Genomic DNA, 17,905 nt, shown 5'->3' with positions numbered 1-17,905 from the left:
GTAAAGTACCTCATTCAACTGAGCACTATTACTTATTAATTCATTAATCGGAGTGTCTTGTTAGTTAATAATAATTACCATAATGTTGATATTGTGTTACTCAGTTGTTCCTGTAGTCATTCATTAATGGTGGAGCAGTATTTTAAAGGTCCAGTTTTTCGTGGTTTTTTGAAGCTTTGATTGTGTTTATAGTGTGCAATATAACATGTGTTCATGTTTCGCGTGTAAAAAAACACAGTATTTTTCACATAATTTACTTCATAATTTAATCTGTATACCGCTGTTTCCACTGTCATAAAAACGGGCTGATGACTTCCTTGTTCTATGAAGTCCCTCCTTCAGAAATACGTAACGAGTTCTGATTGTGTCAGCGGTTCCTGTGTTGTGATTCGACAGCAGCTTAGCGCACCGTGCCCGGAAAGGTCACGCCTCTTACCATAACGTGGAGATGCACGCGCTCAGTGTTATTGTAAACATGTCTTTAATTTTACCCCATCAATTTGAGCCGGAATCAGACCCGGTGATTGGACTGCGGGATGAAAATAACAGCGTTTCGATGACATGGCGACAAACACACTCTACAAACGCAACTCTTGTGTATTCCTGTGGGCGGAGGTTAGTCAGAAAACTGTTTTAGTGACGTCATTAAAGAAGGAAGTAGAGGGATGTAGTCCAAACTGGCCGTTCGATGTAGGCGACTTCTGTTAAATAAAATTTCTCGCTTGGCATTGAACTTTGAGCTTTAAAATTTTACAGATTTTATTTATACTCTAACAACAACATTACACACTAACTAAAGTTTGAAACATGGGATCACGAAGAACGGGACCTTTAAAATGTTCCCCAAATTAATAAAAGTCTATCTGTGAAAGACTAAACAAGTCAGAAACAGTTGTTCAGAAAATCCTATGAGCAGATTGCTTGTTAGTGGCCAGGAAATTTTGTTGTGTATCATGAGACAAAGCTTGTGCCTCATGCCAAATGTATTAGAGTTTAAAAAAAATAAAAAAAACATTGGATATGCAAATCAGGTATCTTTGAATTCCACTGAATAGGTGTGTCTGAGTACATTGTGGAAAAAAATGCAGGTCTGTAAAAAATCTTAGACCTATATCTCTGCATCAGAGCATCGTAGAGACATGGTGGCTGGCATAGCTATGTGCTAATAGCAATTAGCTTAGGGTTTAAACATGACAAAATGTCAAAATGTGTTAGGATCATGCTAGTAGCATGCTAATCATTTTAGCATAATGTTAAAAACATGCTAACAAACATGGTAATCATGGACGTTACACAACCTTCTCTGGATTCCTGGTCTATCCTGATGTCGAATCCATGTACAGAGACAGAACTTTCACCTGAGAACCAGTACTGAAAAATTCATAGCTCTGCCTTTAACTTTTTGTTTTTTGTACTAAATCTTTGAATAGTTTTGGTCCTTAACATAGTGTTATTGTTATGTGCTTTTACACATTACAAATTATAATGTAAATATTGTATCATTTTGGGGGGTAAAAATAGTAACAGCTTTTATTAATGACATTAACAAACATTACATTGCTTGGTTAGCAGATCATTAGTGATCGTACATTAAAATGGAATTCATATATATATATATATATATATTCATATTTAAATGTAAATGAACTACTGATCTAAACTTATAATTTTTATTACTTACAAATATTAGTTAGGCCTATAAGAAAGTGTCCAAGATCTTTCTCATGGGTATTTTGGATATAAACTAATCTAAATAAACATTAACTTAACCTTGTGTGTGAGTGTGAGTTTGTGGTCAGTGTTGGCCTACATTGTGAGGATCAATATTGGCAGTATAGGAAATCAAATATCTTATAAATTCATTTATAAATCAAGATGCCAAACTGGCATTTAAACATTAACAAGTAAACATTACCATCTGTCTTTTTATAAATAATTAATACATAAATTAAAATGTATCTTTCATGTGTCACGTTGATAATGGAATAACACTGTGATCTATAAGTGTTTTGTATATTAGTGTAATGTATAATAATATATTTTTTGCAATTTATCATAACCCACATAAAATAATTCTTTAAGCAGTTTTCCCAAAAAAAAAAAAAAAAAAAAGGTAGCACTTATTATTTCCAACAGGTGGCACAAAACTCCATCAAGTATACAAGTATGAACATAAACTGAACTTCTATTCAATAACAAAACTTAAGGAGTCACAATGAGAGATGATTTCAAAAGAGACTAGATCATTTTTATATATTTAAATATACTGTACAGTAAATATGTACAAAGAAATCATTTAAAATATTTTTATGATTGTCAATTTAACATGTAACAATTGCCTTCAAAGGCCACTTCTTGCAATGTTCATAATATCTAAAGCTTTAGTTGGCAAAAATAATGTAATATCTTTGATTGGGGGCTTTTCTTAGCAAATACTGTCTGATATAGGTGATTGATTGCTGATTGATTCTGATCAGATTGATTCATCTGATTATTAATTGGTATATCGTGTAATTAATAAAAAATCATTAATTGACACATTTTTTACTCTACAACAAGACATTGAGGTGTATACAATAAATAATTCAGAACATTTTATTTGTACTATTTCAGTATCTATAGGGCGATAAACCTTAAGAATTAAATACAAATCGTCATACTGAAGTCACAGCTCTTCTCAAAACAGAAGGGTTCTGAAAACATAAGGATGTGTCGGGCTCATCCGTCTCATGCTGGTAGTTTGAGTACTGGATCTGTGCAACCTATTGAAACGTGGACATCGTTAATAATAATAATAAAAAAAAAACATTTAAAATGCTAATTTAGTGTGTGATCCATTGGCTCACCTGATGTGACTGCTTTCTACAAGCTTTAATTTCTGTATCAGCATATGACACAAAATGGATTAACGTGTAGATTCTGAAACAGAACATAATACACCATTACTAAAAATAGGATAAAAACTGAATGATTTATCTTCAGACTTTAGACTGTTTTACATATATAATGTACTGTATAATCTCCACTTTAAGATTTAGTGAAATATTAAAACTAAAAGGTCTGACAATTTTCGCCATCAGATTTGGTTCTTGTTTACCTGTGGTATAGCATTGCAACAAATTGCACAATCAGCAATAATGCAAAGCTCAGTAGAAACATCAGTGCAATTGGATCAAGGGAAAACACTTCGTTTGCATCATAAGTCCCATTGGGATAGATTTTTGGGATCTTTATGGAGATTGAGTCACCAATTGCCTGAAGGAAGAAAGTTGCCACTAGCCAAAGTGCATTGCAGAAGAAAAAGGCAAATGTGACCTGTATGAAAGAGAAAAGCAAAACAGTATGGAGACAAAACTTTACTGTTCTAGAGCATACAGACGAAATCACATACAGTGGGTACGGAAAGTATTCAGACCCCCTTACATTTTTCACTCTTTGTTATATTGCAGCCATTTGCTAAAATCATTTAAGTTCATTTTTTTTCCTCATTAATGTACACACAGCACCCCATATTGACAGAAAAACACAGAATTGTTGACATTTTTGCAGATTTATTAAAAAAAGAAAAACTGAAATATCACATGGTCCTAAGTATTCAGACCCTTTGCTCAGTATTTAGTAGAAGCACCTTTTTGATCTAATACAGCCATGAGTCTTTTTGGGAAAGATGCAACAAGTTTTTCACACCTGGATTTGGGGATCCTCTGCCATTCCTCCTTGCAGATCCTCTCCAGTTCTGTCAGGTTGGATGGTAAACGTTGGTGGACAGCCATTTTTAGGTTGGGGTTTAAGTCAGGGCTCTGGCTGGGCCATTCAAGAACAGTCACGTTGTTGTGAAGTCACTCCTTCGTTATTTTAGCTGTGTGCTTAGGGTCATTGTCTTGTTGGAAGGTAAACCTTTGGCCCAGTCTGAGGTCCTGAGCACTCTGGAGAAGGTTTTCGTTCAGGATATCCCTGTACTTGGCCGCATTCATCTTTCCCTCGATTGCAACCAGTCGTCCTGTCCCTGCAGCTGAAAAATACAGTTCTGTCTCTGAGCTCTTCAGGCAGTTCCTTTGACCTCATGATTCTCATTTGCTCTGATTATGGAGGCATGCACTGTGAGCTGTAAGGTCTTGCCTTGCCACTTCTGTCTCTGACAGGTGTGTGGCTTTCTGTAAGGTCTAATCAAGTCTAATCAGTATAATCAAACACAGCTGGACTCAAATGAAGGTGTAGAACCATCTCAAGGATGATCAGAAGAAATGGACAGCACCTGAGTTAAATATATGAGTGTCATAGCAAAGGGTCTGAATACTTAGGACCATGTGATATTTCAGTTTTTCTTTTTTAATAAATCTGCAAAAATGTCAACAATTCTGTGTTTTTCTGTCTATGTGTACATTAATGAGGAAAAAAAAGAACTTAAATGATTTTAGCAAATGGATGCAATATAACAAAGAGTGAAAAATTTAAGGGGGTCTGAATACTTTCCGTACCCACTGCACAAAGTCATTTTTGCATCTTGACAAGCTTATGAGTCTTACTTTATTTCGAAGTTCTCTCAGATCATTAGCAATTTTTTCCTGTTCTTCTTTATTCTCTTTAAGAGGTTCAAGATATTTTTTCAGCAATTCTCTCCAGAAATCGATTTCATCCTGCACGTGGTGAAACGGTAAATTTAAATTATGTATATGTAACTCACATACAGTATCTGCAGCAACCAAGGGCACAATTAACATGGCCAAAAAACAACAACCAACCAAACAAACAAACAAACAAACAAAAAATCTCCAAAAAGCATGTTTCTCCATTGAAAGCTATTCAAATATAGCCTTGTATTATAGCAGAATAAATTTTTTTTTGCAAAATAAATAATATGATATAATATAATATAATATAATATAATATAATATAATATAATATAATATAATATTTCTTCCAATTTTTCTTACCATTGGAAGTGCAGATTCATGCAAGGGAAAGTCGTAAGATTTCATCTGCAGATGTTCAATCCAAGCTTTTGGAATTAAATATATAATAGTTTTAATGGTAGTCTAATTCAATAAGTCAACAGCTAGAATATTAGGATATTAAGTATGGAAGTCATACTTACTTTGATGAGGATGGAGTGGGAGCTCGTGTGCCCTACATTGTGAAAATACACTATTAGTAGTAATAGTAGTATTAAAAACATCCATTGTAATCTCAAAGTAATTCATTGATAATTTTATTTTTTCATATCTATATATATAGTTAAAAAAAATTTTTTTTTTTTACCTTTGTGTTTCCAAAGGAATATGTGTCTTTTCAGTTTTTGTTATGGTTTCTGCTGGTAGTATCTCCTGGCTCGAATCTTCTTCAGATTCCAAGCATGGGCATTTGCAACATATGGCATTCATGACCTTCTTCTTGATGGTATCGACTGCAGTACTCTTAGCCTGGCTGCCGGTTTCACGAGTGCCCCATGTGACATTGTTCATGTTGACTATAGAGTAAATGGCTAAGAGTAAATAACCGCTGGGAATGCAGAGGAAATATAACAATCCATAGATGACCAGTGAGAACTCCTGAGGGTGTAAACCTGCCGTGATGATGTACAACACCACCATGCCGATGAGAAACAGACCACTAGGGGTCAGAAAAGTTTTTTGCTTCACTAAATCACCTATGAGAGTTGAGATGAAGAAAGAAAGTATTAGGCCTACAGATAGAAATGCATTTGTTACCCATCAAGACATTGAGCTACTTTACATGTTTGCTCTTTTGACATGAATATTTAGAAACCTCATGAATTCAAAATTAGAGTTTTGTAGCTTTTAGTCGCTGTCTTTGATTCCAAGAATAGATAGTACCTCTATCTTTTAGCAGATATGCATTTAAAATGTGCAGTCTGAAAATACTGATGGACTAAAACATACACTACCAAACGTTTTTGAAAGAAGTCTCTTATGCTGACCAAGGCTACATTTATTTGATCAAAAATACAGTAAAAACGGTAATATTCTGAAATATTATTACAATTTAAAAGAACTAAATATATTTTAAAATATAATTTATTCTTGTGATGGCAAAGCTGAATTTTCAGCAGCCATTACTCCAGTCTAATTTGCTAATGTGCAAATTTTGTGCTTTAAGAAACACTTATCATTATATTCAATTATATCAATATTTATATCAATATTTTTGCCATGATAAATTTTTCAGGATTCTTTGATGAACAGAAAGTTCAAAAGAACAACATTTATTTGAAATAGAATTATTTTGTAACAATGTGTAAAAGTATTAACTGTAATTGTTTATTAGTTTAATGCATCTTTGCGGAATAAAAATATGCATTAATTTAACAAAAAATCTTATTGACCTTTTGATTGGTAGTGTATGTCAACACTGAAAAGAATGGGTTCTTTAAAGAACAACAACAAAAAAAGTTCTAAATTGTGTTTTAAACATGAAAAAGACACTTACCTATGATGGAGAGAATTGTTCCCGCCATGAGAAATGCATAGAGCACACTCATAATTGCTGCAATTTTAATCTGCATATCAGATTTCAGTTTGAAGCATAAGATGAGATAGACAGTAGGTGGCACTATGGCCAAAGCAAGAGCTATATTTTCATTCAATTTTAAAATGAACACAAAGCTTCCTGCAAGAAAAAGAAAGCACTTTAATAGAATAATTGGACAAATGTTACTGGAGAAACATTGCTAAAACAGCATTATGACTCTAATGCGCTTTAATTATTGACTATTTTTCTATGGAAAACCTTACCTGATATCATTAGACAGATAGTGGCAGGGCCCAAGATGGAAGCTGCCATGCTGATAATCTGGTACAAGATGTATAGTTTTGAGATAGAGCTGTTCTTCTGAGAAGTCAGTCCTCCTGAGCCCAAGAGATCGATGGTGTTGGCCATGGTAGAAGGTCCCCAGCGTCTGCGCTGGTTGTAGAACTCTTTAAAGTCCTGTGGCGCATTGGTGTAGGCATCAGACGCTGCGTTATACTCAACCCTCCACCCCTGCTGCAGCAGCAGAGTGCACAACCAGCGGTCCTCACCTGACATTACACCAAAAGGAGGGTGAATTAATTTAGTCTAGGCTGAATTTATATTATTTGTTATGTGGTTAGTTTCAAGACATTACCTTGATCATACTGGACGTAGTGGCTGGCTTCAGTTGCTTTAGTTGTGTACCTCTTCATGACGTTGTCGTCCATGAGTGCGGCTCCTCTGAAAAGACTGAAACATCCAGGGCTGCACAGTACACAGCCGAACACATGCTCCGCAGTCTTTTGCAGCCAGTGGCCTACTGCATATTCAAACTTCTGATACCACACCATGGGCCCTTCAAGCATAGTTATCTGTCAGTTTATAGCCTTTATAATCTATACTACAAGTAGTCACAAGTGCATTTTTCTTTAGACTAGATGAATGGATCTCAAGGGCATCAAGCAGTGAAATGGTTAAATATTGTACCATATTTAATGTTTTCCATAGTTTTCAAAGATGAGTGCATGTCTATACTGGAATTTATCTAATTTGACTAGTTCTACCAAAGGACAGATACATTTTCTGCACAGTGTAATTGGATAAATGTTTTTTGTTGTAAACAACAAAAATATACAAACCTTTTAACTGTAATTTTATCTGTCAAATAATAAAAAAATAAACATTTTTGTTTTTTGCATGTGCAGAATAGGAGCAGACGTCACGGTCACGTCACTGCAGAAAACGGCGCGAGATTCAAGGAGTGAGAGCTTCACCAGAGCCGTTGGTGTTCACGAAAGACGCCACGGAATAAAAGAATAAAAACAGGTGATTTCGAGTTCATATTTCACAAAACTGTCTTTTTCCTAGCAATTGCTAGAAACTGTTGGGCTAATACATTATGCCCTCTATGAATTGCGTACGTGAATGTTATGTAGATATATAGTTTACGTCAAATTCATGTTTTAATAGTAGGGTAACGTTAATCGCCGCAGGTTTCATCAGTCCAGTCTGTCCGTTGGAACCGTATACCTCTGCGTTTAGCTTCAAAGGACCATCTTTTTCTGACATCCAAAGGCACAACAAGACCACCAGGTAGGCTCCACCCACAAAACACGTCATCGCTGTTTTCAAACACCAAAATGGTCAACAGGTATCATAACTGGAATTTGCTTGTCTGTTTTGATTTTTTATTACATTTTTAAAATGTATTAATTTTTTTATTTTGATTCTCTTTGAATTATTTTTTTAATTATTTATCATTTATTTATCTGCTTAATTATTCTTCACACTTCCTCTGCCTCATACTTTGAAAACCATTCTAGAAGATTATACTATCGTTCAAAATTTGGGGTCAAGATAGATTTTTAAAATCTTTTTGATAGATGTCTCTTATGCTCACCAAGGTTGCCTTTATTTGATCAAAATACAGTAAAAACAGTCCATATAGTCCATATAGTAGTGTACTCCTTAATGTTTTTGGTAGATGTGAAATAATCTTATTACCAACAAACTAAAATAAATGTTTTTTATTTATTATTTTAATATATTTTGTAATTGTAGTTTATGTGACAGCAAAGCTGAATTTTCAGCATCATTACTCCAGTCTTCAGTGTCACATGATCCTTCAGAAATCATTCTAATATGCTGATTTGCTGCTCAAGAAACATTTCTTATTATTATTATAAGTGCTGAAAACAGTTGTGCTGCTTAATAAATAAATTGAACTGTGATACATTTTTTAGGATTCTTTTAAAAATAACAGCTTTTACTTCAAATACAAATCTTTTGTAATATTATAAATGTCTTTGCTGTCACTTTTGATCAAATGAATCAAAACTTTTGAACGGTAGAGTATATCTGTACTCTAGACATTTAGATACAATGAAAATAGAAAAAGAAATGCATTTTTTTAAAGAAAGTAATCAAAAACAATACAAATTACTTGATAACAATGGTTTATACTTAATATATATCCAACCTGTGCCTGTTGGATGAATCCTGCCACAAGCAGCCCCAACCTCTGGGTAGAGTTTCAGTCTGTCAATTAATAGCATGACTGCAGACGGCTGGAAATCAGTATCCCCATCCAGGGCCAAGATATACGTGTTCTCCTTGTCTCTCTAAGAGTATTAAAAACTTTAAGAGTCTGGCTGACATTGTATTATTCTGTAGAAATACTAGTAGTGAAGTTTAAAGTTAAGCTTCGAACCTTCAGTCTCTCCTTAAGTGATTCCAGTTCTTCTCCTGCTTCAAACTTTTTGAAGTACTTTTTGTTAAGTCTCCAGCCAAGAATGTAATACAAGTACATTATCTGCAAACACAGATTATTAGAGAAGTTCTGGATTCAAAACATTTAACTACATCTTTATTTAAGGACTCTTACCTGAGACCATCTTTTTTTGTGACGGATAAGTTGCTTGTCTTTGAGGTGAACCATCATCACATTGCCTTTAGGGAGGGTGTATTCCAGCCGACCTCCATAGGGGGTGTTTATGATCTTCTGCCATGGTAGTGGTGGCATCTGCTTGAATATACATGGGTCCTCTTCACTGAAAATGCTAATGCATGTGAAATATTAGTAGATTAGTTTTTGCACATAAATTCTCAGTGCACATAAACAGATAAAACTAAGGAGGATTCTTACGTGTAAACTTCTTTAATTACATCCACAAGAATTTCAGCGTATTCATTTGCATGCCGCTGCCTTCCATTATCAACATCCTTGAAAGCGTCATCAAAATAAATATGGAATTCAAACGCGACATCGCTGTGTTTGTCGGTCTTGGGCCTGTATTTATCGAGCCTGGTAGTAAAAGAAATAGTATTGCAATTACAGTTCAATTGAGATTTTATTAGCTGAGTAAGTGTAGTCAATGTTTACCTGAACATAGAGATGATTATCTTCATCATTTCATCATAGGTCTCATGCCACATCGTTGCACACAGAAACACTCTGATGGTTTCTTTTGCGCTGAGGAGGATATATTAAGTTAAATTAAATTTAAATTGCTTAGAGGTTGCTCTCAGATGTGTCATTTAATTATTAACCTTGTCCCATATGTAAAATCAAAAACAAGTGAATCAATTGACACACAGTACAATTATAAATGTGAGCGCAATTTGAGATGCTGTTTTAAAACTATAAAGGGGATACATGTGAGATTACAATATTTTTGTAAGACATAACACCTGAGAAAATGGAGATTTAAGCAAAATCTCCATTTGTTCTCCTTTTAATCTCACTGATGTCTTTACATTATAGGGTTAGTTCACCCAAAAATGATTTTTTGTCATTAAGTACTCACCCTCATGTCATCCCAAACCCGTAAGACCTTCATTTGTCCCTGGAACACAAAATAAGATATTTTTGATAAAATCTGAGGGTATCTGATCCACACATAGGCAGCAACGACATTGCACCTTTTGAGGTCCAGAAAGGTACTAAAGTCATCGTTAAAACCGTCAACGCGTCTACAGTGGTTCAACCTTAATATTATGAACCGAAAAGAATACTTTTGTACTTTTGTGTCGTCGCTTCATAATATAAAGGTTGAACCACTGTAGATGCGTCAGCGGTTTTAATGATGGCTTTAGTACCTTTCTGGACCTCAAAAGGTGCAATGTCGTTGCTGCCTATGTGTGGATCAGATACCCTCGGATTTCATCAAAAATTTCATTAAAAAAAACAAAGGTCTTACGGGTTTGGGATGACGTGAGGATGAGTAATTAATGACAGAAATTTCATTTTTGGGTGAACTAACACTTTAAAGAGATCTCATATGTGATTTTTACTGGGAACACATTTACTGTAATGTAAAATGCTTTGATTTAAAAAACGGTAATAAAAAATCTGGCTGATACCAGTAAGACAATAAATATTCATGTTAGAGCTGATAACCAATAAATACATAATATTATTTTTTCTCAATATATTAAAAATAAAGCACTAAAAATAAAAGACATCATTTTAAATCATCACAACATAAATGTAAAGTATTAACAGTGTCATTAAATAATTAGTGTTTTTATAGATTGACGTGTCAGATGATGAAGGTAATATAAATGTAAAAAAAAAAGAGAATGCACCATGAAATATTCAATATAGTTACAGATCATTTTAAAATATCTAATATTGGCTGATATATTACCAATATATTCAACAATACTTAGAATAGAAACACTTACCACCGTTTCTCCTTGATTCTCTTTCTGATTTCAAAACGAGTGTTCAGCAACATGGACTGTTCCAGAAACGCTCCTTCATACATGCGTCGCACAAACAGATCTTGGGTTCTTTCTATTCGATGGATCTTCAGGAACCAGATGTAAAATGTACTGAGCATGAGTCCCAACCACCAGCTAAAAGCAGAGCAGATCAAACACGCCAGTCCTCCTGTCTCCATGTTCCTGGCATGTAGAGTTTTCATAGCATCTGTCAACATCAACAGCAACAGTTTGTCACTGGATATCGCCTGAATGTTTGTTTGATTAGTCTCTGGGAGTTTGACTGCAAATGAAATAAAAAACACTGGCAAAGCCGTGATCGAGGCCAGGTATATGGGCAAGGCGAAGCAGCGGTGCAGGGCGTGCATCTTGCAAGCCACAACTACAAACCAGTGGCACAGGGCAGAGGATGCGATCTGAATCGCCACCAATGAAATAACAACTGTTTCGAAGACGAGTTTGACCGATTTCCAGTCCTGACCTGACAGAGGAACGTAAGCTCCAGCCACAGCTGAAGTAATCAGGATTCTCACCAAACTGGAGATGATGCACACTACATTACGGGACTGAGCGATGTCTTTGGAAATGTCCTCTAGAGATGAAACGGAGAAGAGCGTGCTGTAGTTTTCCCACCAGTTCACAGAAACACAGATGGTCCCCACGATGGCAAGGCCAATTGATATTTTTATCTTAGGGGAACTTTCGAATACCAGATAACCGACGGCAAAAAGCACATAACCTAGGACGATGAAGAAAATGGAGCAAACGGGGAGCATTATAAGCCGCTTCCTCTCTTTGGCGAGGCACTCGGCGACTACCTGGAACACTGCTGACAGGATGCTAACACTGTTTAGGATCGTCACATTAGTGATAATGTCGAAGTGTGGCATGGCTACTATTGTTAGAATTGCAGCTCCCAATGCTACCAGGAACTCAACACACAGGACCTAGAGCAAAGGTCAAATCAAAGTCAGAAAGGTTACAGCCATAGCAATCAGTTTCTCTGCTACTATACATCTGTTCATCAAAAATTCTGTCTGCTTACCCATAAAACAGTTTTTTTTAGAGGGCATGGCTGCACTCTTGAAGATGAACTTCCATGTGCTTTTCAGCAGAAGCAGAACGCTTGGCCCGACCAGAACGAAGCCAATGCCAAGTAGGGCGGTGGGCTTTTTTTCTGAACTTATAATCTCGGTTTGATTGTTCCCAAATGTTATCAATAAGATAAAAGATGTCTGTAAATACAAAAAAAAATTTCAGTCTAAGCAAGCCTTTTGTGTAATATTCAATAGATAAGTTAAATGTTATCATATCATCTAAAAATGATTAGCCAATGATTAAGAAATAAGCTTACTTTACTGAGTAGTGCAAGCACAAAGACAAGTATGCCAACAATGGCACACGAAAACCATTTCAAACACTGCACTCGTTTCTTTGGTTTCTGCTCATCTTGAATGATTGGCACTTCTCTGCATGCATCCCAAGATCGCCTGTTTTGGAAGAAAAAAAAAGGGAATAGCTTAATGGAAAACTGAAAGTTCACTTGAATGAGCAATTTTAAAAGATATACAATGATAACTATAATTGTGGTATTTATCATGCTAGAGAGACTGTAGATTGTGATTTTTTTTATACACAATATATTAAAAATATAAACAAGTATAATGTGAAAATAAGCATTTAGCTGCATTATTAAGTGTTTGTGTAAATCTAAATTTTAATTATTTAATAAAAGTTTGATAAATGAAAAAATGATTACCTGAATTCATGTCTCTGCTGCTTTTCCATAGTGATGTTTGCAGAGCAGCAAATCAAACCTTTGCTTAATCATCTGTAAAACAGAGCAGAGCTTTATAACCAGATGGGAGGGAGCACTACGCTATTATTCAACACGGTTTCTATGCTGTGGCTTCTGTTTATCTTACAAAGAAATCATCTACCTGTCCAAATTCAGTTTAATTTGCCACTCCTTTTGATGACGAAAAGAGGTTTCTCATATATTTTAAGTGACTACCAGATTGGGATGGTAAACTTGATATAAAACGGGCTAAATTATGAAAGACAGCAGTATTGATTAGCTCTGACTTTACCAGTTGTGCTGTCTAGAGAAATTAATAAAATGCACATAGCCCACTATTTATTACTTCTATATAGACATATATTGTCAAATTCTATCATTGACTATGACTACCCGACTGAGCAGTTTAAATGATCAATTACACACAAAAATGTGTTAAAATGACTGGCTTGGAAAGTATTCACTTAAAGACTCTTAAATACTCTTAAATACTTAAATACTCTTAAATACTTGAATACTCTTGGCAACATTGCTCAAAAGTTGCCCCGTCTATCGTTACTTCAATGATGACAATTGCACATTTAATGTGTGAATCAAACAAAAGCCAAAGAGAAAATTACTCACTATTCTTGAATGAATAGCTTTAGCTTTAATAAGCATTAATCTAGCTATAATTTAATTACTTACCTGAACAGTCTTCGTCAGGTAAACATATAAGACCTTCAAGAAATTAAAGCACTTGAAACAGCCAATATTTCATTTGAGCCTACAAAAACTTTGTTTTATTGTATATTTATAAAAAAGCCACATACCCTCTATGTATTTATTTTTTTCAAATCACTCAAGACCATTTGTTTGTACTTTGTTTCTTTGTTCTTGTTCTCATTGTATCTTATGTTTATAAAACACAAAAAATACCTGCACGCTACATTTACAAATAGATGTTTTATATTCGTTTTGTTCAAACATTGCTTTTTCTATTGCTATAGAAATTACTTTACATTTCAGAATACAAAGCAATGTTAATTATGTTCTTAATTGGTTTCTTTTTTTAATTAAAAATATAACAAAACAAAACAAAAAACAATAAGAATACCATTAAAGTACCAGATCGATAAGCAGTAACAGTAAGAGTATTAATGCCGTTAAAACCGATTCCTACTGTATACACTACTTACTACATGGTCAAACAAATATAGGAAATCCCTTCTAATTAACAGGAAAGAAATATTGTAATGTCACACTATACAGCGATATTCTAGAGAATTCTGTGCTTCCATCTAATGGATTAGTTTAGGGTGACAATGCTCCTGCGCACGATATGCATAAGGAAATGGTGTCTGTGTGAAAGACCTAGTTGACCAACAGTACAAAGCCCAGACCTGAACCCAACTGAGCATGTGCAAAGAACAGAAACGCAAGTGTAGATATTCAAGACATATACTGATGAGCCACATTAAAACCACTGAAAGATAAAGTGAATAACATTGATTGTATCGTTACAGTGGCACCTGTCAAGGTGTGGGATATATTAGGCAGCAAGTGAACAGTCAGTTTTTGAATTTCATGTGTTGGAAGCAGGAATGGCTTGTTTACTCAGAAAACCCAAGTTAAGATCAATTAGTTTGATGTTGATTTTCCTAAAAAGTTTTTTTTTTTTTTTTTTTTTACTTACCATGATGGTGATTCATGTTCCCTTTGGTTGGGCACTTGGAACTTTGTTAAAAATTTTATAATTCTCTCCATTTTGGTGCTAGCCTGACGTGGTCATACTCAATTCTAGTTCGAATATGAGTCTGATACTGCTCCATTGGGCTTTGATTATGGGGGCGTATTTCAACCGATCCAGGAAAGACCTCAATTGGATAGACCTACAACCAATCAGAGCTACAGAGTAAGTGACGTATGTTGAGCGACGCATAGTTGTCAACAGAACTCTTCTTAGCGACCATCGGGGCCAGCTGAAAAATCTAACTTTTGCCGAATCCCGTAGGAAGGACTTGTCGTCTTTCCCATCGACAAATGCCTTGATCGCGGTCCTCTGTTCCTCTTTTAAAATTAATGCGCTGTCGATATCTTCTATAACGGACGCGATGGCGGAATCTACACATCTCAGTTCTTCAACAACAGCCATCATTGTTGTAAACTAATTGACCTTTCGCAAGACTGTTAGTTAAATGGAATTTCTCATGTAATCTTACTATTAACTCTTAAGTAAGATTAGTAAATATTCTAGAGTATGTTATCTAGAATTGACATTAAACTAACTTGATATTTACTACTTAATTTACTTGGGAAGAGTTAGATTTCTTTACTTTTAATAGATTATTAACTTAACTTCAGTTTTCCCTTTAAGATTGCGTTGCAAAAATAAGGCAATCGGTTTCCAAACTTTTTTTAAGTAAACTGAACTTGTTATAATTTACAGTGTGGGCAAGTGAAAAGATCTGAGTGACTTTGTCAAGGAACAAAGATGACTGGCTCAGAACAACTCCAAATGGTCTTGTGGGGAGTTCCCGGTATGCATTGATTAGTTCCTGCCAAAGTAGTATAAGGAAGGTCAAATGGTGAACCGGTGTCAGGATCATGTGCGGCCAAGGCTCAGTGATTCGCATGAGGAGCGGTCTGGTCTGATAACACTGAAGAACTACTGTAGCTAAAATTGCTGAAAATTGTAATGCTGCCCATAATAGAAGGTGTCAGCGTATGGGACTGCGTGGCCACAGCCCGGTCAGAGTGCCCATGACCTTTGTTCTCCACCGAAATTGTCCAGAGGCACTTTAATGCTGAGGCCCAGGGGCTTACACTGGGGAGGGGCCTACTGGCTGCCTGAAAATAATATTTTTTAAAATAATTAATTTTAATTTTACAGCAGTGACAACCGCATTCTGCTGGTGTCTTTGCTATCTTTCAGGTATTAATGTTGCTATTGGTTACTTTGATAGATGAACTTGTGCCTCAACTTTATCAAATGTGATAAGACTATTTATGTTTATACAGTTTTTTTCTTACTTAGTCACTGTTTCAGTTGATAGATCCCATTGCATGTTCATACAGAGAGTAGGGCTTATCAAGGGCTTGCATCTAGAAAACGATTGAAATGTTTCTAATGTTATGTCATTTGAATTCATGCAGACATGAGCACAAATTGAAATGTACTGACTACGTGACAAGTGACATTTTTATTTTGGGTAGGGCGTCAGAACTCTGAAAGATCAGGTGGATTGCCCGGTGCATGTGCGTTGTTTACCTGGGGAAAAGACCTATACTTGAACAAATCCAATTCATGAAGGACCTACCTCACAACTTGCAGGACTTAAAGGATCTACTGCTATTGTCACATAATACATACAGAGGACTTGTGAAGTCCATGCCTTCACACATCAGAGCTGTTTTAATGACCTACATAATATAAGCGAGGTGATTTTAATATTTTAATATGGCTGATCAGTGTACAAGGAAGAAGGAAATGACATTTTAAGGAGAAACCCCTTCATTATCTAGGGTTTCCATTCATATGCTATGAGTAAAACATTCATGAGACAACAAGGAAATTGATACTTTGAAAAGAAAAAAAAAGATTTGGCCTTTGGCCTTTTGGCAAATAATTTTCTTAAACTGTTAGATCAGGAAGACTATGATTCTGTCATTTCACTTCATAACTGTACAGTACATTAGGACAAGGGTTCCAAAACATTGTCCCACCAAGAGAGGTATAATCAACCTTAGAGACCCAGCAAAAACTTTATAAACTTTAAAAAAGTTAAAGAGCCAAACAGGCCTATGATCGCTTTTAGTTAATCTTTTATTGTCCTTGTCATATTGCAGACATACAGCTATGTTTAAGAGGCTAATGATGCATTGACATGGAAATTGCAGAGTGATTGACTAGCTGTTATGATGGATTTGGTTAGATCATTCGGTCCCCCTTTATATTTAGTGGCCTTAACTACCTTGTACTTACTTTAAATCATTGTGTACATACATGTTTTTACATTGTACTTTATATTTTAAAAAATACCTGCATGTAACTACATCTGTACTTTCTGTAATTACATTTATAAAACGGTTAGTTCCTCTCCTTGATTCTGATTGTCAATTATTCACGATAGATGAATTATAACGATGTTATTCACGATAAAACACAGCTATGACCGCTTCACCCAATGGTTCTGTGTATCACTACACAACACCCTTAGCATCCACTCTTTGCAACGTAAACTGTACAGGGAGTGCAGAATTATTAGGCAAGTTGATTTTCTGATCATATTTTTTTCCCAAGCACATTTTACCAATTCCAATCCACATCAATCTTAATAACTACTATTAATATTGTTTTTAATCATTTATAAGTGATATATAATTGTTCATGAAGGCTGGAAATGAAAAATGCCTTATATTCAGGTGTGCAGAATTATTAGGCAAGTTTTCTTTTACAGGCAAAATGAGCCAAAAAAGAGATTTAACTCAGACTGAAAAGTCAAAAATTATTAAATACTCATGAGAAGGACGCAATACTAATGCAATACTAGAAATTGCAAAGTTAAAGCATGACCAAGGGGACAGCAAAATGCTCATTGGGTCAGCGGGGTCAGACAAAAACAGGTGGAAAAGAAAAGACACGTTAACTGCAAAATAATTAAGAATTATGTGTGAAACCATCAGGAACCCTTTAGTCTCCAGCGCCACCATTTTCCAGAACTGCAACCTACCTGGAGTCTCCAGAAGTGCAAGGTCTCAGGATCTCAGAGACTTAGGTTAGCTAAAGAATCCTAAAAAATGACCCGCACTTGATAAGAATCACAAGCTGAAGTGTTATAAAATACATGAAGACTGGGTTTTAATAGGGCTTATAGACAGACAGCTTGAGAGTGACTCCTGATGGACCAGCACCACATCCTCTTGTACCACTGT

At 35.3% G+C, this 17,905-nt stretch overlaps 1 protein-coding gene across 1 annotated transcript; it reads right to left on the bottom strand.

Moving 5' to 3' along the window:
- Window positions 1-2,566: 2,566 nt before the first annotated feature.
- Window positions 2,567-12,221, bottom strand: LOC125254823 (chitin synthase chs-1-like). Its single transcript, XM_048169654.1, has 16 exons — window positions 11,155-12,221; window positions 9,851-9,940; window positions 9,614-9,772; window positions 9,353-9,527; window positions 9,179-9,280; window positions 8,948-9,089; window positions 7,124-7,324; window positions 6,753-7,037; window positions 6,448-6,627; window positions 5,260-5,647; window positions 5,096-5,127; window positions 4,935-4,999; window positions 4,527-4,637; window positions 3,098-3,315; window positions 2,847-2,919; window positions 2,567-2,762 (listed from the first exon to the last, which is right to left on the bottom strand). Exons 1-16 carry the CDS (start codon window positions 12,081-12,083, stop codon window positions 2,655-2,657), a joined length of 3,258 nt encoding a protein of 1,085 aa, XP_048025611.1. The 5' UTR covers window positions 12,084-12,221; the 3' UTR covers window positions 2,567-2,654.
- Window positions 12,222-17,905: the final 5,684 nt, after the last annotated feature.

This window comes from Megalobrama amblycephala, linkage group LG19, assembly GCF_018812025.1.
Source record: "Megalobrama amblycephala isolate DHTTF-2021 linkage group LG19, ASM1881202v1, whole genome shotgun sequence".
Classification (NCBI taxonomy): Eukaryota; Metazoa; Chordata; class Actinopteri; order Cypriniformes; family Xenocyprididae; genus Megalobrama; species Megalobrama amblycephala.
This window is presented reverse-complemented; position numbering and strand designations above follow the sequence as displayed.

Excerpts from the sequence above, each read along its gene's own strand:
- LOC125254823 (XM_048169654.1), bottom strand. The coding sequence starts at position 12,083 with ATGCCACACTTCGACATTATCACTAATGTGACGATCCTAAACAGTGTT. Across the intron at positions 9,941-11,154 it reads AGAATCAAGGAGAAACGGTG|CGCAAAAGAAACCATCAGAG; the intron begins GTAAGTGTTTCT and ends TATCCTCCTCAG. Across the intron at positions 9,773-9,850 it reads ATAATCATCTCTATGTTCAG|GCTCGATAAATACAGGCCCA; the intron begins GTAAACATTGAC and ends TTTTACTACCAG.